The sequence below is a fragment of the Podarcis vaucheri genome, assembly GCF_965113315.1.
Source record: "Podarcis vaucheri genome assembly, chromosome: 9".
Taxonomy (NCBI): domain Eukaryota; kingdom Metazoa; phylum Chordata; class Lepidosauria; order Squamata; family Lacertidae; genus Podarcis; species Podarcis vaucheri.
The window spans coordinates 26,505,683-26,527,747 of NC_138767.1; the positions used below are offsets into that span (position 1 = coordinate 26,505,683).

The window sequence follows — 22,065 nt, forward strand, 5'->3', positions numbered from 1 at the left end:
CTTTTTCCGGAGGAGTAAATGGCAACCATTTGCTTAATAGCGGATGCACCATTGCACTCAGTAACACCATTTAAATACCTGCTCCTTAATCTTGGCAAGCACAACCATAGAGATACCATGCCATTTTCACGGAAAAGAGATGGGAAGGGAAAGCATGTGAGAAGTGCCCTCGACTAGACAAGGGACTGCCATCAACAAGAGGAATTGAGAAGCTTTGCAAACTAAGGCTGCGCTCCCTTTGCTTCTCTGGGAGTAAGCAAACCCCGTTGAACCCAGTGGGACTTACTGCTGAGTAAGTAGCATTGCCATGCAAATACTCCAGCCATGGGGATCTACACATTCAGAACCAAACCAGAATGCTAAGCGTTTCATGTCTTGCATGTGAATTTTCTTTCACATTCAGAAGACAGACCATAAGGTAGATGCTGCCATCTAGAGAAAAACAGCAAGAGTTTCCCATGTCGCTTTGTGATAGCCTTTTCCTCTTGGAGAGAATCAGCAGGAACGGCTTGTGAATCTAGAGAGGATCTCTGGAGAGGGGCTGCAGCTCAGTGGTAGAACATCTGCTTTGCATGCAGAAAGTCCCACACTCAAGCCCTGGCTGGGAGTAACCCCTTGTCTGAAACCCTGGGAAGCTGCTGCCAGTCTGTGTTGACTGAGTCAGGTATAAGCCTATTATTCCAATAATGGATTCAGTGATAAATGCACGTATGGATGGAATACCTTCCTGCTCTTTACTCTGTGCAGGATAGCAATTAGTGGTACCTCAGGTTACATACGCTTCAGGTTACAGACTCCGCTAACCCAGAAATAGTACCTCGGATTAAGAACTTTGCTTCAGGATGAGAACAGAAATCGTGCTCCGGCTAATGGGAGGCCCCGTTAACTAAAGTGGTGCTTGAGGTTAAGAACAGTTTCAGGTTGAGAACAGACCTCTGGAACGAATTAAGTACTTAACCCGAGGTACCACCGTACCACTTTCTTGCCCCTCAGTAGATCAGAAAGACTAGCACACAAAAAAAGAGCAGATCAAATATTTCTGGTGTGTGTTTATGCCATTTTTTGGGGGGTTGGGGTTTTCTGGGAGGGTGGGATAAAGGCTGGGGGGTGCATGGGGTTTTTTAAATTTTGTTTTTAAACACAAGCATTTACTCTTATTTCTCCAGGTTTGAAAGAAGAAGTGCCAAAAGGAGTTAGTGTTATTTGCTGGGTCGATTGTTCAGCTGCCTCTTCTCTCCCCTGCCCCCCTTTCTTCATAATGCAAAGGTGCTTTGTTTACTTCCCAGTTCTATTTGAAAGAAAAAAGGAGGCTGCTCAAATCAGACACGCACAAAGGAACGATGGAAAAATACCTGAAAGACAAGAAAGAAAAGTGGGGGGGATTTACCTTGTCTCAGGCTATTATGCACACATACAGATAAATAAACAGCCCACTCTGTTCAAAGGATGAGCACACAGACTAAGCCTTAATGGTAAAAAGGAATCTTTTTTTAGATAGAGACAGCCTCCCAAACTCTTATTACTGGCAACAATTCTTGGAACACAGCCAGGGTGACTTATTATGAACTACTGGATTCTGTGTGGTTTATCATTTACTTCCTGGGCCTGCAAATAGTTCTATATCCACAAATCTTTACAAACATTCAGGACATCGATTTCAGCAAAGCTACTCGCATCTTTAGAGATTAACATGTGTGTTTTCAGTGCATTTTAAGAGTTGCATCCACGCTGAATGAGCCCCGCCGGGGGAAAGTATAGATGAGATGGCAGCAATTTCATGTCTTATTAGGGGTTACTTCACTTCAGTTTTAGTTAGAAGGGGAGATTCCATAACATTTGAGAATGTTCTACAGCACATTGTTTAAAAAGAAAAGAATAATCAACAAGTGCTGGGAGAGCTTCCAAACTGATCTGGGAAATGGATTGGCTTCCTATCATTTGTAAGGCACAACCCAAGAACATTCTTCCAGTACAAAGCATCACATGATACTCATTAGTAGGTCCTATGAAGTCTCCATGCACCTGTGTTATTGTGAATATTAATGGAAACAAGGTACAGTGGTACCTCGGGTTAAGTACTTAATTCATTCCGGAGGTCAGTTCTTAACCTGAAACTGTTCTTAACCTGAAGCACCACTTTAGTTAATGGGGCCTCCTGCTGCTGCCACGCCGCCGAAGCACGATTTCTGTTCTTATCCTGAAGCAAAGTTCTTCACATGAAGCACTATTTCTGGGTTAGCAGAGTGTGTAACCTGAAGCATATGTAATCTGAAGCGTATGTAACCCAAGGTACCACTGTAGATCTCATTGGTTTCTTTGAGACATACTTAACCTCCCATTTAAATCAATGAAACACAAAACAACAGTGTAATCTTATACATTGTTTGGGGGGGGGAGCATAGCCCTCCAGGTATTGTTGGGCATCAGCCCCAGCCAGCTCTGGCAGTGGTGAGAGATAATGGGAGCTGCAGTTCATCAACATCTGGAGAGCCACAGATTCCCCATCCTTGCTATACATAGAACTGGTGCTTGTATGAAACTTTTCCTAATTGCCCAAAGAACTTCATGCACATAATCTTAAGAACATTAGGAGAGCTCTGCTGGATCAGATCACAGAACTATCTCTAGTACAACATCCTGTCTCCCACAGTGGCCAACAGAATACCCCTGGAAAGTCCATAAACAAGGCATGAGCACAATCGCCACCTCTTGCTTGTGTTCTCCAGTGACTAGTATTCAAAGCAAAACTTCATCTGATCTTGGAAGTATTATGACCAGAGGCCATTGATAGTCATATCCTCCATGAATTTGTCTAACCCACTCTTAAAACCATCTACATTTGTGACCATCACCACAGCTACTTGTTAGGTAAGCCACTATTATCATCCTGATCTTAGGGACGGTGGATTGAGGCTTTCCCAAGGCTATCTAATAAGCTTGCATCTGAGCTGAGATCTGAATACAGGGCTTGGCAGCTGATATCCCACTCATATGCCTGCTGCTGTTGTTGTTTAGTCGTGTCCGACTCTTCGTGACCCCATGGACCAGAGCACGCCAGGCACTCCTGTTTTCCACTGCCTCCAGCAGTTTGGTTAAACTCATGTTGGTAGCTTCGAGAACACTGTCCAACCTGCTACGCTGTGCTAATAATGCAATGTGTCATGTTCCATGTACGACACACTAACTTTTGCTCCTTTCCCAACATGAGATCACTGCATGGACATATCTGCTAGCACATTCTCATGCTTCCACATTTCTGTCCCCTGACACTTCTAGTATCATGAATGTATCTTCCTACTTTTCTACATCTCTCATGATTTAGGCCTCAAATTTGCAACTAGTGAATTTCAGAAGCCCCATCATATGACTAAACCCAAGACCTCTGACCTAGATTTCGCCTTGATTTTACAAGATTGTGCACAGATTGCCTTTTAATCCCTCGTTGCCAACAAAGAAGAATTGCTGCTTATATCTTGTTGCTGCAAACTTATCTCTAAAGTCATGTCTGGAGATAATTCCAGGGGAGAACATCAGTCTACCCCTAGAGTATGGTTGGGTGAAATGAGAGTTGCGATGGTTGCCAGCCAGGTCGTCACTAAATTATCTAAATTAAATTAAATTATAACTAAATACACCAGTATGGTTGGGCAGGATGGCTGAAAAGACATTCTCTCCCTCATTGCTCCCCAGCAGCTGTGTCCCTCAGGACTTGTAACTTGGATCCATGGCAGGTATGGGAGGAGAATGAAGAGATGACATGGCATCTCTGTGTCCTTAAGATATCAATGCCAAAGGATGGAACTAGTTCTGAGCTGTCTTCAGCTTTTGCTGCTAATGAACAGAGCATGTGAAGAATAAAGATCTCATTTTTGAGGGAGGGAGTGCAGCTCAATAGGAAACATCTGCTTTTCATGGAGAAGGTCCCATGTCCCATGTCCAATATTCTCAGCTAGTACTGGAAAAGAGACTGTGCCTGAAACCCTGGAGAGCAACTGCCAGTCAGTGTAGACACTACTGAGATAAGATGGATCAGTGGCTTGACTCAGTATAAGGCATCTGCCTGTTTTTTCAGAGGCTTTTGTAGAGTGTTTTTGAGCTTCTCTTGGCTGTAACACTTTACTGCCACCATGCTTGATTAAGAATCCCAATACTGCATATAGATAGATACATAGCTTTATGTATCTATATTCCACTCTGGGTGTATAATATTATTTATCTTATTAACTGTTACATTTATTGTTTGGAATCCATAGAATTCAAGCAAGATTTTAAAAATGAGTTAAGAACCAGGTACAAGGGAAAACAAGATCTAATAAGCGTAATTTCTACAGAACTCATCCAATGTAACTATAAAAAGGATAAATTCTCCCCACCCTACTAAAGTAAGGTTACCAGATGTCCCAGCTTCCCGGGGACAGTCCCCGGATTTACAACTTTCTCAGCATTCACATGTACATAGCAAACAAGAAGTGTCCCTGGATTCATTGAAAAAAATCTGGTAACCTTACAGTAAAGAGCACCACAAACAAAGCTGCCATCAGATCCAATTTAAGAACCCTAAGCCTGGACGAACAGAAAGGTCTTAGCCTGGTGCTGGAAAGCTGACGGTGATGGTATCAGTCGCGTTTCCCTGGGAAGAGCATTCCACTACAGTGGTACCTCAGGTTAAGAACTTAATTCGTTCCGGAGGTCCGTTCTTAACCTGAAACTGTTCTTAACCTGAGACACCACTTTAGCTAATGGGGCCTCCCGCTGCCACCGCGCCACCGGAGCACGATTTCTGTTCTCATTCTGAAGCAAAGTTCTTAACCCGAGGTACTATTGCTGGGTTAGGGGAGTCTGTAACCTGAAGCGTCTGTAACCCAAGGTACCACTGTACTGGGGAGCTACCACTAGAAAACCCTCCACACCTCCCTTAGAGGTGGCACATGGAGAAGGGCTCCTGCTGATGAGTGTCTAGTGTTGTGGGGGTTAGACCACACATTTTCACCAATTCTGTGAAAATTTTCAAAATTCTAAATAGCAGCTGGGGGAATCAAGATTGAGGGCAGGATTTAACCCTTTTATGCGCGCACATACACACACACCATGGTCCCAAAGAAAATCTCCACCTAGGAAATTGTTCTAGAAAGGGAAATCCTATGAGTGCCAATGGAAGTTCCCCACTACCCCCCCCCAAGTGAACAGTAGCTTCAGAATAGTTGGTAACCCAGCCCGTGCTCACTGCAATCATGCAATTAATGTCACATCTAGTTTAGCTCTTTCACCAAGGCTCCCAGCTCAATTGATCTGAAGCATTTTGGACTTAAGCTGTTTTACTTCTCTTGGTTTTCTTCCCATATCTTGAACTCTGCCCTTTGGTCACTCCCCAGCCCATTGTTGTCCCTGTCAGCTTTGATTAGCCACTGACCCACACTTTGCTGGTGTTTGTGCAGTCCGGAGCATGCTGTTTGTTTTTTAAAATCTATCATGATTTTGCCTTCCTCCACGATGATAAACTCTGCATTTCACTAATAGAGCTATAAAAATTAACTAACCTAACTTTTATTAGCTTGTTTGTTTCAACTACAAACGTGGTGGGACGAGGTGCACCCTTGACCTGACCCCTTTTTGTCGCTCCAATCATGTGATCATGTAAACAGATGTCAGTACCAATGTCTAAATACCATTTAGGAAAAGGTATGGGGCAATGTTTTCTCTTTTGTGGGCCAATCTTTCTTAGGATTCATGGTCCTTCATGAAATACCATTTGGCAAGGTTTTATTTATGTATTAGTCCGCTGTAGGGAATAGGTCCATCCTTTTGGTAGACTTCATCACCACCTAGGATGAAGACTGACATAAACCAAGTTCAGAGTGAATATTTGACTCACAGTGCAAGTCTCGTTTTCTCCTGGGTTCTCACAGGAAAGGACAAGCGTGGATAGCAGCACATGGGACATGGTTATGCTTCAGGACTTCCCTGAGACATTATGCCACTTGAGGCAAGATTTTGCTGCCCATCCCATGCCCAGATGTCACATGTCATTTGAATCTTATTTCAATGGTGGCTAGGAGATAGTGTTCTCTATTATATCTGTGGGCACCAGGGTATTTTCAAGGGTGCAGGCAAACCCAGCTCAGAGTGAAGTGCCTGGGGAACTCATGAGAAACAGCTAGGGGGTTGGCACCACTATCCTGCCACAATTCCCCAGAATGTCCTGCCCAAGGCAGCTGCCTCACTTTGCCTAATGGAAATGTGCAGAAGCTTTGGCCCTCCGGATGTTACTAAGCTCTATCTCCCATCATCCCTGGCCATTGGTCATGCTTACTGGGGCTGATGGTAGTTGTAGTTCCACAACATCTGGAGGACCAAAGGTTCTCTACATCTAGCCTTAATGGTAGAGCCATCCCTGTTCAGTCTTGTTCGCCCCACCCCATACTTTGGGGAAGCTGTTGGCCTTTTAATTTTTCAAGGTGCCATATACACATGTGTGCATGTATCCATTCATTCATTTCCTTACTAAGTAAAAAAAGGAAAAGAGAACTCTTCTTAAAGAGGGATAAAAAATTCTAGGGCTAACCTGGAATGGCTCATCTCATACCTGTCAACTGCCCCAGGAAAAAAAACCAGGACATCTTGGTTTTCTCCTCAAGAGCACAGCGGCCATTTTGGACATCTTGGTCTAGCACAATTTTGGGCTGAGATCTCACCCTGAAAAAAGCGTATTTTGTTCCATGCCCCCCAAAAGCACTTTTTCAGATCCACAATGTCACTCATGTCGCATGACTCGTGCAGGATTTTGAACACCAGGAATATGGTGTCCCAGGTTTGGGCCATGTCAACTGGTTGCATCAGAGCCACAGAAATAGCCACACTGGCAGCAGGAGAAATTTGGGGAACTTGCTTTGGGGGGAAAATTCATATTAGGCAAAATTGCATACAAAAATGTGTGCATTCGAAGAAATCCACACTGAAATGCTAATTAATTTTCATGACAATTAAATATATATATATATCACAAATTGGTCTGGGAATGTGCAGAACTGATGACTGGAAATGTGAGAAACAGAAACAAAGCAAATTTGACAGATTTGTCCCTCCCTACTCAAGACACTGCCTTGTCATGAGATAGATGGAGCATGGTTGTATTAGGATGGTTGAGAAGACACCCACTCACCCAGGCTGAAAGAACACCATCTGAACATTCAGACAGCATGTGAAGGGCACTCTACACATATGAGGAACTGCTCCACTTGGGGGGGGGACCCTGCAAAAGGCTAGTGTTTCGGATGAGTAGGATCATTGTTTGAGATGCCTGGAATTTTCTATCTACAATAAAATTCTACAGTTCACACTGTGCTCAGCATAGATTTACAAAATAATTTTTTAAAAATAATTTTATTCATGATGTTCTTGAATTACAAAAGAGGGTGCAATCTCTCTTTCCTCTTCTCTCTCCCCCCCCCCCAATCATAGGGGTCTTAATTTGAAGTTGCAAATCCAGACTCTGATGTTCAAACAAACTGATCTATATGTATGGGTGGTTTTGCATCCTAGGTATATATGTGACTTCAATGCAAATGGCCCCATTACTTTTGTATTAATAACTGGCCCCCCCTTCTCCCTCACTTGGCACAGCTGAATGTCTGTAGTTAGATGGCTTCTTTCCAGAGAGCAATGAGTGGGGTCAGATCAGCAACTAACTTTTTATTCACGAACATACTGGCTGACTGATGGAAATTTCTAACAGTCTTAAGACTTTAAGCTCTTGGTACAAGGGTTTACATCAGACCCTTCATGGAAGGGGAAAGCTAGCTAATCCTTGAACTGCTAAAACTTCCCACAAGAAAAGACAAACCACCACAGGATGGGGTTTGTGTACTGGATTTATTATACTCAATTTATTTATGAAGGAAAATAGATCTTGATATCTTAGATCTCAAGGGCCATTGTCGGGGGTGGGAACTCCAGAATCAGTGATCTTTGGTACTCAGTGGGTTGCCTCCAACTAAGTCTTACTCAGAGTAGACCCACTGACATTAACAGGCCTAAGTTAGTTGTCTATTGATTTCAATAGGTCTACTCTAAGTAGGAGGACCATTGGATACAGCCCATTGTATCTACGTTAAGTGCCAGTCACTGGCTGGTGTCACTGCCCCTTAAGCAGCTGGCATTTTTGTTTTCTTATCCCCTTTTCCAAAACAGTGTGTATATTTAAAAAGAAAAAGAGCAAGAAAAGAATGCTGAATTCTTTGACATTTTCTAAACAGACTTTAAGCAAAACAGGCTTCCTCTTTGGAGCAAAGAGGCTTCAGTTCAAGGTCTTCAGTCGTTATTGTCAACTTCACCATTTAAAATTTTTTGGGCACATGTTGGGTTGTTGTTGTTTTGGTAGGCTGGTTGGCTAGTTGTTTCTTAGAGCAATTCTAACTCTAGCCTGGGGTAGATCTGAGCTCTGGAGGCATTGGCTCATCCAAAGCCCAGCTAGCTCCTAAGGAGAACAGAAGCAAGGGTGGGACTGACTCTCACTCCCTCCCCCCCCCCTCTGCAGCTCCAGCAAATCAGGCACTCCTTTTGCATCCAGATTCAGTCAGCAGGTTCCAAAGCATGCCATTCCTTTGGAACAGAAGCTTTCAAGCTACTGAACAGGATATATTGATTTTATCCAATAATGCATGAGATTTGAAAGCTTGCTGTGGGCAGGGAAGTTGCGGGTGCTTCTTTCAAGCATTGCTCTTTAAATGGAGAAGTCAAACGAGCAGTAAGCCCAACTCAGAGCACTTGAAATGACTCCCAGCATTTCTATTCATCCATACAATAATCTCTTGAAGTCTAGGGGTTTCCAAGCAACCTTGACAATGCCAGTGCATGTCTGCATGAAGCCTCTCTGCCATTGTGCTTAACTTGGCTTTCTTTCCCCCTCTTTAATTACGAATGGGAGAAGCGTCCGGCAGGAGTGTTCAAACATGTCCTTGTTAAAATAGTCAATAAAGGGCACTGAGATTTGCGGTGTACCACATATACCATTACTCAAGAATATACATTATAGGGTACAATTTTTCGCTACAAGGCATAGCCTTCTCTTTACCACAAAATGATACCTTAACGTAAAGGTTAATTGGAAGGTCTGAAATACAGATCTAATCGATAATTGGACAGGCTGCCCAGACATTTGTCATTGTTAACAAATACACACAGAATAATTACACTTTAAAATTCTGTGGTGCTCTATTCTTTGTCATTTCCCTGTGCAAAAATAACCTCCAAAGTGTAAAAAAAAAACACCACTTGGAAAATCCCCTATTTGTCATCATATGGGGTTTAAGATACAATTGTATATAATCTTTCGTAGGCTGAAAAATTCAAAGTCTTCACAGGAAGGTTGACTTCATAGAACCATCTAATTTGTGACACCTTAATTCTCATTGAATAGATTTTCCCCCCTGTAAGTCTTAGGGGGTGAAAAATATTGCCCCCCCCCTTCCTCAAAGCTTTTTGTTTGTTCGTTTTCACTCAGACTAGGCCTCATTTACTGCTGGATTTGCGCTGGATCCTTCTGGAGTACCTCAGAGTTGTTAAGCGACAATCTAAAAGCCGATTTAGGATTAGGATAGCTTAACCAGGTGAACTGGGGGCTTCGCTTTGATTGGGTAGGAAAGCTAGTGCTGTGCTTGGTAGTCCATCTTGCGATACCAAAAGGCTTTATCAACATCCTGAGAGGAGTGCATTCAGAATAGGTGGCAATGAGAATCTCACTAATCAGCGAAGGATTATCTGGGGCTCAGAGCTATACTGCTTCTAATTCCTTCTTCATGACGCTGTTCATGCACTGCAAAATGATCTAGTGCAACACCACCAGTATAAATATTAGATGAGCCTCTTCAGTCTCTTAATTAGCACTTTCCGAGGGAACTGGGTGTTGAGCAGTCAGAAGTAATCAGTTGTGAAATAATACAGGTTGGGTGGGGGGGAGAGGACGGAAAGCCAAAATTACAGCAGGATTTAAAACAGGATTTACGGTCCTCAACACAGGGTTGCGCACTGTACTTTTCTCATCCACTCTTTCCTATTTCTGAAGTTAAATTCGCTTTAGGCTTGGTCTCATAGCCTCACGTTAAACCACACCAGTTTGTCAAAGGCACTGCGATCAAATCGACATGTTAGTTTTGGGGCTTCTGTAAATGTTTCCTGCTCACCCTGGAGTGAACTGTGGGAAACGGGGAAACATTAGGCGAGTAAAATGTCAGATTCTGGCTGCATAATCTTCCCGGATTTTTAGCATACATTTCCTAACAGGAGGAGCTTAAGCATCAGGAAGAACTTTCTGACTGTAAGAGCCATTTGACAGTGGAATGGATTCCCTCAGGAGGCTGTGGACTCTCCTTCCTTGGAGGTTTGTAAGCAGAGGATGGGTAGCCATCTGTTACGGATGCTTTGGCTGAGATTCCTGCATTGCAGGGGGTGGCACTAAATGACCCTCATGGTCCCTTCCAACTCTACAGTTCCATGATTCTATCGTACAAGATTGTGGAATAATGTAAAACATTCTCCAAAGTGTTTTAACATTCAATCCCTTTTCACAAGGAACTCTAGGAATTCATAGAATCATAGAATCTTGAGTTGGAAGGGACCAAAGGGTCATCTAGTCCAACCCCCTGAAGTGCTGAATTGTAGCTCTGGGAGGGGCTCTCAGCACCCTGAACAAACTACAGCTCCCAGAATTCTTGGTGAGAAGCCATGACCGTTTAAAGTGACATCATAGTGTTTTAAATGAATGGTGTCAATGTGGCCTCAGTTAAAAACCACCTGCTGTGTTTAGGATCAGAGTCCGAACATCAAATTAAATGTCCTTAGAATGTTATTATTTTCAATCCCATTTTGCCCTTCACTTATTTAAATACAATGTAAAACCACTCTTCTGTAGAGCTCTAAGTGTATACAAAATTAACATTGTGGCTTTTCTCCCACGCAGAGTTGTATTGGAATTGTCAACACTGTTGCTTCTATTGCTCAGGAAAACAAGCATCTTCTTCACCAACATGTTTCACTGCACACATTGTCAAAATGACAGAACAAGATAGCTTTAATTTGTTAACATCCAATTAGGTCCAGTATCTGGAAGACCACCAACAGCGTGGAACCACACTTGTTTTCTCTATTGTTTTAGATCTCACAGCCCCTCCTGCTCTCACCTTTCATGCCTCTTTGAACATGATGCTGACATACAATCATGCCTACAAACAACTGAATTCTGAAACTACTTCTCCCACCAAATTAGAGCATGTCTGCATTTGACCTCCCTCTCCTCATTTTGCCACTCTAGAATAAAATGATCCCGACTGTAAAAGCTGGTTTCAGAATAGATCTCCACACATTTTATTTCCTGAAGCACACACTAGTAAGGTAATTTGGGGACTAGAGTACAAATGATTCTGACTTAGGGTATGTCCACATTTTCAACTCAGAGTAACTTGAAGTCTGTTTTTCCAGCTGTTCTTCAAAACACCAGTGGTGGACCTTGGGCTTTCAAATTTCAGTGGCACCCTGCGTGATGCCAAAATTCCTTCCTTCCCCACCTCTCACCTTCTGTTCTCCATCACTGTTGTGGTGCCCCCTATAGCGCCCTCCCAGCTCAGCTCCCAGTGCCGGTAAACCAGTCACGCTCCCCTAAATCCGTGCCTGAAAATGCTTTCTACCTGAGATGTTAACATCACCAAAGGTCCCATATTGCTGATCAGAATATGATTTGTTTCAATATGTTCTCACACCGAGGAATGTTTAGGGGAGGTACTGTTTTTACCCCATCCGTAGTTGACACACGTTTGTACCATCAGTCTCATCTGCACACACTCAAAGTTTTGACAGTAAGAGCGGATGTGGCATTGCTGAGAAATACTAGTGGGTGTCAAGTGCATATCTGAGCATGCGCATTCTGACCACTCTGTCAGCATCGCCCTTGAGCCAGTGCCACTAACTGGACTCATCCACTTCAGCCCCGACTGGGCCAGGCGAGCTGGGCAGCACCTCCAGAGACCACCATCTGCACAGGAACAGGTCAAAGTGCTGTGGACTCACAGCTTAGAGTTGTGAGCACCGGATTCACTCCCACAAGAAGACAGTCGTCGCACAGCAGAGTACAGCAGAGTCTAGCAGAGTATAAATGACTCGGAGAGCAGCTCTGTAGAATATCTTCTTTATTCTATAACTACAACTATAATACAACTGTATACAGAGCTAAATAGGTCTAAGCATAAATGAATGCTGAACCGCACTGAGTGTCTGCAGCTGCTCTTAGCAGCAACCTTATCTAAACACACAATCTCTCTCTAACACACACTCTCTCCGACACACTGACTGACTGTTTGATGTGGTGCTGGAGCAGAATAAGTAGAGAGCAGAACACGCCTCCTCCTCTCTGGAGAATCAGCAGACTCCTCAGGAGATTCTTGGATATGGGAGGGGTGAAATCTCCTCACACTTTGGATGCTTGCACTCTGAAGATGCTTTTTTGAATTGGGTCCTGTTCACTCCCATGATGATATCACTACTGCAAGACCACCCACAGCAGCAGAGGTGGCTTTGGCAAAGGTGTTCAGACTTGTATTGGCTTGTGGATTCTAACTGCTGTGAAGCTGCTTTTAGAAGAAGAAAATCCTTCAAATGTTTTTGTTTTTCTTCAGAAAGAAACAGGATGACCATGCAGAACACCATAGGATGTGAATATCATGGGATCATGGATTTGAAATACAGCACTGGAAAATGTGATATGTGTACATTAAATGTAAGTGTAAACATACTATTATATTCCAGTTCCCAAATTTACTTAGTAAACAGAAGTTTCCATTACTTTCAATGGTATTTACTTCTAAATAGTTTCCACAATGCATAGGTCAACATTCCCACGAAGTCCCCAGCACACAGGCCTCTAGCTCCCACGAAGTCCCCAGCACACAGGCCTCTAGCTAATAGACATTCCCCACTATTTTAGCTTAAAGGGACATGGGTAGCGCTGTGGTCTAAACCACAGAGCCTAGGGCTTGCCAATCAGAAGGTTGGCAGTTCGAATCCCTGCAACAGGGTGAGCTCCTGTTGTTCAGTCCCAGCTCCTGCCTACCTAGCAGTTCAAAAGCACGTCAAGTGCAAGTAGATAAATAAGTACCACTCTGGCGGGAAGGTAAATGGCATTTCCGTGTGCCGCTCTGGTTCGCCAGAAGCAGCTTAGTCATGCTGACTACATGGCTCGCAAGCTGTCTGTGGATAAACGCCGGCTCCCTCGGCCTATAGAGCGAGATGAGCATGCAACCCCAGAGTCATCCGCAACTGGACCTAACGGTCAGGGGTACCTTTATCTTTACCTTTTACTATTGTTGGATGTTAATAACAGGAAGTACTCTCACTCTACAAAGGCAGGGCAGTAATTATTATGATAGCAGATAATAAATAAAGCTGTAAGCCTAACCATGCCTACTCAGAAGTAAGTCTCATTGAACTCTATGACATTTTAAGTGAAGGTAGGACTGTAGTCTTTCCATCTCTAGCTAATACTTCCAAAACAATACACATGTGTTGGTTTTATCAATTTAAACAAATCTAGGAGGAACAAAATGAGGCAAATGCAATTATAAGTTATTGTATAAACGTGCACTATTTAATCTTAGAGTATGACTGGAAAATTGTATTTAAAATTGTAATGTCATTTGTTCTCTTGCTGCCTGTATGAAAAGCCTTTGCTCATTCAAGTGGGCTTGCCATGCTTTCATGGGAGGGGGGAGAGAAAGGGAAGAAAGCAAATAGTTTAGAAGTCATATGTCTCATATCTAGTGCTACTTTCAGACCCAGAAAGGGGACGGCATTTAATCTCACCACCCTCAACATATTTCCAGGTAGGCTTCAGATACCACATCGGATGGGCTTCATTTCTATCACTCCCTTAATGATGAATGAAATTCTCCATCTAAACAAATAAGCACTTCAGAGACTTCCCCTTGACAGGGCTGTTAATCCTAAGAGTCTGTCTTATCGCTGTACGATTCAAGGGTTGAAGATGTACAGTATCCCCGCACCGCCTGGCTCTTACACAGCTATGCATAAATGCTGACACATATAACAAGCAAACTTCTGTTCGGGTGGGTGCTTCTGTTCCACTGCTTGTATAGGCACAAACACTTTTTATCAGTCTCACAGAGCTGTGGCCCTCTTCATAATTTGGCCTTGTGATTTAGACCAATTAGACCTCCTCAAGTATTTTGTTGACTGGTTTTCCTTCAGATAAACTATCTGATTGGCTTTAGTGGAATACATTTCCCCCCCCCACCTCTCTGAAGCATTGGTGCTATTCCCTAGAGGTCCCGTGCAGGGATGGGGGGTGAAATTCATTCACATTTTCATGTGAGCTTACTGAATTCACACTTCCTGAACCAAAACACAGTGAGCCTTCAATATCTGAAGCAAAAATTTACATGTCTCCAAGTTTTGCAATGCAGTTATCCACCCAAAGAACATCTAGGAAATGTAAATGTGAGTGGACAATGCATACAGATGTGCATACTTTAGTGAAAATAATGTACAAAAAAGCATTCTACTACAGGAAACTTGCTTGCAAAAATCCAGTGAAGCTGAATGTTGCAAAATTGGAATATTCAGGACAAATAAAAGATTGCTTCAAACCCCAGAGGCTGTGGCACAACCCAACTTAGGGCCTTTTCCCCAGTCCAAATTAGCAAATAAGTACAACACTGGAAGCAGAAGCAAAACCTTTTACCTCCAACAATGTTCTTCTACCCTCGTTGTCATCTACAGCAAAACTAACCCCATCATTTGCCAATGACTTTATGTCGGATTAGTGTATCATGCTGTAAGTACTCAATGGAACTAGCAGGAATGCAGGACTCCAAATTATGTTGTCTAGGGTGGGGTGGCCCAAACTATACATTGTTAATAGACAAGGCAGCCTGTCAGATGACTCCTGTGCCAAACTTCTGATGAAAATCACAGAGCACTACCAAATATTGGGGAACAAAAGGGCATATTTTCTGTTGTTGTTTTTCATCCCACGTCTATGGAGGGCATATGCAATATGAGCTACTGTTTGAAAAGCAGAACATCATGTGTTCCCAGTTTATAAATTATAAAATATTCAAAAGCACAAGCTCACTCCTAGGAATTGGTTACACTCCACGGTATCAGGAGCTGTTTTGTACTCTTTTATCTCTTCTGTGGGATGCCTCCTCCTCCTTCTCCTATCCAGGCTGCTCTTAACAGCATTACTGCAAAGAAAATAGATATTTGCATGCCCCGAGATCTGGAAAGATTTGGAAGAAAATAACATTGCCCCCCCCCAAAAGAATAAATGAGGAATGTGACTTGGATTGATTCATTCATTACTTTCAATCTTGTTCATCGTCAAGATGCTTATCACAGATCACTAGCCTTATTAAGGTGTCTTTGCAATTACACTATAGTCACTTTTATTCCAGGCTCTCAAAGCTTTTCTCAAATGTTGATTAAGCCTGGCAACTATTGTCAATAACAACAGCAACAACAGCAACCTTCTTTGGCACTGGTGGAGATATAGAAATGAATATGGTGGCTTGGTTCAGGGATGGCTAACAGGTGACCGCATCCTTCTTTGGTTGCCAGTTTGTCTGACTCTGCCCCATATCCCTCACCCTCTCTTTCCTTACCCTTTGTTATGCCATGAAAGGAGAAGCTTCCTACCTGGCAGGCATCCTCCCCAGCAAGAAATACAAGCTGATCTATCCTATCCCACCGGAAGGGGTGTCCGCCAGGTGAAAAGCAATGAATGGCCACCATCTTGGATGGCTTTGAATGAGGATTAGGCAGATACATAGACAACAAGACTATCAATGACTACTATATCCTAACTCACTGGATCCTAACTTGCTCATCCCTGCAGAACTTGGGTTCAGATTGCTCCCAAAGTGAGAAGCAGTGCCTTATATGTGTGTGCTGCTCTTAGACCAGCCTACCTGCCCCCAAGCCTAGAGAAGAAGTTCTGGATGATCTGAAGTAGCATGCAAAGTACTGCTGCTTCTTTGACAAGCAGTCATTCTTCATGCTGGGGAATGGGATACAGCATTTTTCAATACAATACTCCCATTTCCTATCAGAAGAGATATTCTGCAGTCCGCTCTGTTCTTCAGCCTGGGGAGGGGCCCACTGTGTTCAGCCAAGCTGTTTCATGTAGGAATTATGCCACTGCCCAGAGTTCTAGTTTGCCTAAATAGGCTGAAGAAGTCGGCTTCGTTCCAGACTTCTGTATAGTGCTTTCTTCTGCCATTGTCAACACCAGTGAAGGGCACTGCTTCCAACATTGAGGCAGATGTGTTTCGGTACAAAAACAGCACCTACAATCTAAAGTATTTTGTTTGCAATGTCGTATCTCAGCTGACTTTATAGCCCCTTATCACCTCGTTAAGCAAAGAGCTGAGTATTTGCTATATCCACAAAGCAGAATTTTCAAATCCATTGATCAAAATGAACCGCAAATGTTTCAGAAAGGGCTTTATGCCAATACAAATCTACTTTGCTTAGAGTCGTTACCTTGCACTTTCCCAGCACATGCATTTTTCTCAATTGCTCTTCTTTAGTCTATATACATCTGTTGACTGGGATATTTATCTAAAGGGCACACAATACCATCTTGGGCAGCACTATCATGTGTGATGTAACCACTGCACACAGAGACTGATCTTTATGTTTCCCTACGCAGGTTATCTTGGAAGTGGCATCATTTGTTGAATTGCAGCCTGAACTTTGCAATAATTAACAATCTTATTATTTCAGAGGTTAGATTTTTCTGTATTTGAATGTGTTGACCTTTTGTATGGAACTGGTCAGGGTAAAATGTAACCCGTGTTAACAACTATTGTATAATCATACTGTGCTGTGCTGAAAATCATAGCTTTAATTGAACTCTAGCCTAAATCAAATGGGACGCGGGTGGCACTGTGAGTTAAACCACAGAGCCTAGGACTTGCCAATCAGAAGGTCGGCGGTTCGAATCCCTGTGACGGGGTGAGCTCCCGTTGCTCGGTCCCTGCTCCTGCCAACCTAGCAGTTTGAAAGCATGTCAAAGTGCAAGTAGATAAATAGGTACCACTCTGGCGGGAAGGTAAACAGAGTTTCCGTGCGCTGCTCTGGTTTGCCAGAAGCAGCTTAGTCATGCTGGCCACATGACCCAGAAACTGTACGCCGGCTCCCTCGGCCAATAAAGCGAGATGAGCACCGGAACCCCAGAGTCAGCCATGACTGGACCTAATGGTCAGGGGTCCCTTTACCTTTACCTAAATTAAACTTTTTTAAAAATGGATGGCAGGCAGCATAAGAACATAAGAAGAGCCTGTTGGATGGGGCCCATCAAGTCCAGCATCCTGTCTCACAATGGCCAACCAGATGCCTGTGGAAAACCCCCAAGCAGGGCCTGAGGACAAGCACACTCTCCCCTCCTGTGGCTTCCAGAATCTCCAACCATGAAGGCCGAGCATGACCATCCCAGCTAGTACCCATGAATAGCTGTATCATCCATGAATTTGCCAGTCCTCTTTTCAATCCCTTCAAGTTGGTGGCCATCACTGCCTCCTGTGGGACTGAGTTCCAAAGTGTGACTATGTGCTGTGTGAAGAAGTACTTTCTTTTGTAAGTCCCGCATCTTCCAACATTCAGCTTCAACGGATGTTCATGAGTTAGTGTCTGCTGGTCAAAATGTCCCGAGGGCATGGCTTTTTTCAGCTGGAACTCACTGGAACTCAGTTCCGGCACCTCTCACGTGGCCGCCATTGCCATTCTAAGAGAACAAGGGAGGTGTGTTCTGGCACCTCTTTTCCTGGAAAAATAGCACTGCCTGACATGAACTTGAATATATTCCCCTATTACCAGCAGACACACGTCCCTGGTGCAGAAAGAACCTTCCCATCTCACTTGAGAGACAATGGACAAGTCCCTCCTTTCAACATGATGAAGAATGGTTGCCAGTTGGTGAGGATAAACTGCCTTGGACCACTGAGTCATCTAGCTCAGTGTTGTTTGCAGTGCACTGACCGGCAGTTGTTTTCTAGGATTTCAGACAAGGGCTATTCCCAGCTCTAGCTGGAGATTCTAGGGATCAACCATGAGGCCACCTGCATGCAAAGCATGGGAGAGAGGTCGCTGCACTCCATTGGTTATACATCTCCATCACATCTGTAGCTGCTTTCGAAAATCAAAATGGTAGCTCTGGTTCTCATTGTACGTGGTCAGTGCTGCAGCATAGACTGGAGCTGTAGGCCCATTACAAAGAATCCCAAGCTGAAATACCCAAGAAAACAAAACGACACCATTTGAAATAAATTAACTTTTCCACCATCTGTATCCATTTCTGCCAGATCCACTGGGGACACAAGGCTGTATCTGCATTGATTGGATGAATTTCAAAGACCTTTTACCTGCTCTCTGTTTGTGCTGCTTCTCATATCTTTATGACATGAAATGAACTACTTGGCGCCACATTGCTGTTATCCATTAACCGTTCCTGTTTTCCTAATCATCTCAGACTCCATCTTTCTCTGTCCTATCTGTTATTGTCTTCTGAAGAGGGATGCAATGTTCCTTTAGCCGGGTCTGGTTTGCATGACATGATTTGTGTATCTGCCTACCAGAGTTTCTTCTGTGGAGCCCTGTATATTATCTTCTTTCCCCATTCTCTACCCCACCCCCGGCTTCTTCGTAACCAGGCGAAGAGGGTCATACATCTGTAAAATGACAGCAGTTATGAAAAATAGGGGCTTGGTACACATGGCTCTCATCACACAGAGACTCATCTTCCACACCACAGACAATACTTGTTTCCTTGAGAGGCAGACTGCAGTTAAAAACAGACAAAACACCTAATAAATTGCTTGGCCCATCAATTTAGCAATTTAGCAACTCATCAAAAACAATGCTGGAGATCAACAGGCAAATCAGAATTGTAGGGAGGTTCCCACTGCTCCCTAGAAGATGAGACATAGAAAATATGTAATTTACCATCTCTTTTTTCTGTGATGCTCAGTATTTTAATGGGACAGTAAGTTTCCATACAATCAAAGGGAAACCATGCAAAGGCTCTTCCTAGGACTGAAAGAGCTAAAAGGCACTTCCTACCTTAACTGCATATACACCATAAAGCACATGAGTTTCCACAAAAGCATGGGAACTGTAGTTTGTTAAGGACACTGGGAACTGCAGTTCTGTGAGGGGAAACTACAGTTCCCAGCATTCTTTAAATATATGGTATGTACACAGCCATAGTATCACACATAACCCAGCCCGGCCCATCAACAGGACTTGGATTTCTTCATTTCCCCCACCCTTTCTCCAAGGTGCTTTCAGTTCTTACGACCTTCCCATTTTCATCTCACAACAACCCTGAGAGGTAGATTAGACTGAAAGAGAAAAACTGGCCCAAGTTCAGTGTGCAATTTGAACTGAACTGAGGGAAAATTTGAACCAAGGGCCTGATACAGTGGTACCTCGGGTTACATACGCTTCAGGTTATAGACACTTCAGGTTACAGATTCCGCAAACCCAGAAATAGTACCTTGGGTTAAGAACTTTGCTTCAGGATGAGAACAGAAATCGTGCACTGGCAGCACGGCGGCAGCGGGAGGCCCCATTAGCTAAAGTGATGCTTCAGGTTAAGAACAGTTTCAGGTTTAGAACGGACCTCAAGAACGAATTAAGTTCTTAATCCGAGGTACCACTGTACTACACTCTTACCCAGGGGTGTAGCCAGTGCTCAAGACTGATGGGAGTTGTAGTCAATGTTATCTGAACGGTACTATGTTGGCCACCCCGTGCTAACTACTTCAACACTCTGGCTTTATAGTCTCACACTGGAAGCTAAAGTGGGAAGCTGACATTTTTCATTGCTTAGAAGCTTGTGTTAACTTCCCTCCCCATCCCATTCCTCAGACTCCAGTTCTGATGGATGGATCCTCCTCAGCCTAAAGGAAATTACAAAATCAGGTACAGCATTCTATTTAATTGATATTTTAATCATTTTAAGGATAATTACAAATGATGAATTCTCAATAAACTGCAATCTAATCTCACACTAAGGAATTGGGGGGGGGGTTAGGAATGCTGGAGGATTCCATTTGAAATGGAAATGAGAGCAGAAAGTCCTGCATTTCAAATGTTCATCAGAGGTCATGAATGGAAATCATACAAGCAAATACCATCAGTATTGGCAGTATTGCATAACTGCCAAAGATATGCAAATAAGGATTTAATTTACTGTATTGTTTTTGATGTTTGACGTACACTGAAATGCATTGAAATTAATTGTGCAATCAATTTCATAAGTTTTGCACATAGTAGATAATAAGAGCAACAACATAGGTTTTAGCAGAAGCGGAACTGCAGCAGAATGGAAACAGCAGCAAGTCAGACAAACCCAGGATTGGATGTGCCTTGCTAAACAGATCTAGGAATAATAAATGTGAATGTACAGAAGTGGAGACAAAAAAAAATCCAGCCCAGATACTCTTACATGCTTAAATGTGTGACAGTGAAGGACTTGGAGAACCAGGCACAAGTGCACCACAGTGTGTTTTGACATGGAAGTGAAGGCAAGGGAGCAAGCAGCTGAGAGATGCAGTCTTTGCAAATGAGATCTCTTCCATCTTAGCTTTGCTAGTCTTAATCACAAACCAGGTTTCATAAAACCAGAAACGCTTGGAGCAAAACAAATTGTGTCCAGTTCTGGGCACCACAATTCAAGAAGGACACTGACAAACTGGAACGTGTCCAGAGGAGGGCAACCAAAATGGTCAAAGGCCTGGAAACGATGCCTTATGAGGAACGGCTAAGGGAGCTGGGCATGTTTAGTCTGGAGAAGAGGAGGTTAAGGGGTGATATGATAGCCATGTTCAAATATATAAAAGGATGTCACATAGAGGAGGGAGAAAGGTTGTTTTCTGCTGCTCCAGAGAAGCGGACACGGAGCAATGGATCCAAACTACAAGAAAGAAGATTCCACCTAAACATTCGGAAGAACTTCCTGACAGTAAGAGCTGTTCGACAGTGGAATTTGCTGCCAAGGAGTGTGGTGGAGTCTCCTTCTTTGGAGGTCTTTAAGCAGAGGCTTGACAACCATATGTCAGGAGTGCTCTGATGGTGTTTCCTGCTTGGCAGGGGGTTGGACTCGATGGCCCCTGTGGTCTCTTCCAACTCTATGATTCTATGATTCTAAATTAGATATGATACAGGGAGCCATATAGCCATATTTGTTTACACACCTGCCCTGGTCTCATTTTTAGAAATGACATGATAGGTTCTATTATTTATTACCAAAATATGCCAGTTGGTGAGGGAAGTGTAATTCTTCCCCAACTTTCTTCCCTATCTTTCATCAATTACCGTATTTTTCACCCTATAGGACGCACTTTCTCCCCTCCAAAAATGAAGGGGAAATGTGTGTGCATCCTATGGGGCGAATGCAGGCTTTCGCTGATGCCTGGAGAGCGAGAGGGGTCAGTGCGCACCGACCCCTCTCACTCTCCAGGCTTCAGGAAGCTATCCGCAAGCCCTGGGAGCCCGGCGGGAGTTCCCGCCGTGATTCCTAGGCTTGCAGATAGCAGCCTGCATCCCGAAGCCTGGGGCGCGCTGAGCTTGCGGAAAGCAGCCTGTTCTGGGGGCTGGGGTCAGGGGAAGCTAGGGCTTCCCCCGCCCCAGCCCCGCGCCTGGGGGGGAATTTTTTTTTTCTTTATCCCCCCCCCAACTAGGTGCGCCCTATGGGCTGGTGCACCCTATAGGGTGAAAAATACGGTATTTTCTCACCAGCTCAGCTCACTTCTAAAATCAGGCTAGGAGAACAGTGAATGTATAATTGTAATTAGCTCTAATATTTTTTTTTCTAGAAATAGAAGAATATAAATATTTTTATAAATAAATAAATATGGTTTCAAAAGGATCAGCTGAAAATCCTGCCCTTCGGTATATTCAGAATGGACATGTACACATACCCAGGTTTGGTTTTCAAATGTTTTGAACAGGTCCTGTCACCTTTCACATTGCACTTCTTCAGAGATTTATGTATTGCTG

General features: G+C 43.5%; 1 protein-coding gene across 5 annotated transcripts in view; it reads left to right on the forward strand.

Annotated features, from left to right (window-relative positions):
* The window catches only part of LOC309540327 (uncharacterized protein), a 46,061-nt gene extending 27,558 nt beyond the window's left edge, over positions 1–18,503 (forward strand). The window contains exons 3-7 of one of the 5 annotated variants that reach the window (XR_014223178.1): positions 8,534–8,743; positions 12,663–12,763; positions 13,816–13,865; positions 16,715–16,790; positions 18,366–18,501. Coding sequence is in view for 2 of the 5 variants with exons in the window: in XM_082237126.1 (XP_082093252.1) it covers positions 16,715–16,790; positions 18,060–18,116 (133 nt within the window). In the remaining 3 variants the exon portion in view is untranslated. Of the gene's footprint in view, positions 1–8,533; positions 8,744–12,662; positions 12,764–13,815; positions 13,866–16,714; positions 16,791–18,059 lie in introns of all 5 variants that reach the window. The other 4 variants (XR_014223176.1, XR_014223177.1, XM_082237126.1 and 1 more) reach the window with 4 other exon arrangements.
* Positions 18,504–22,065: the final 3,562 nt, after the last annotated feature.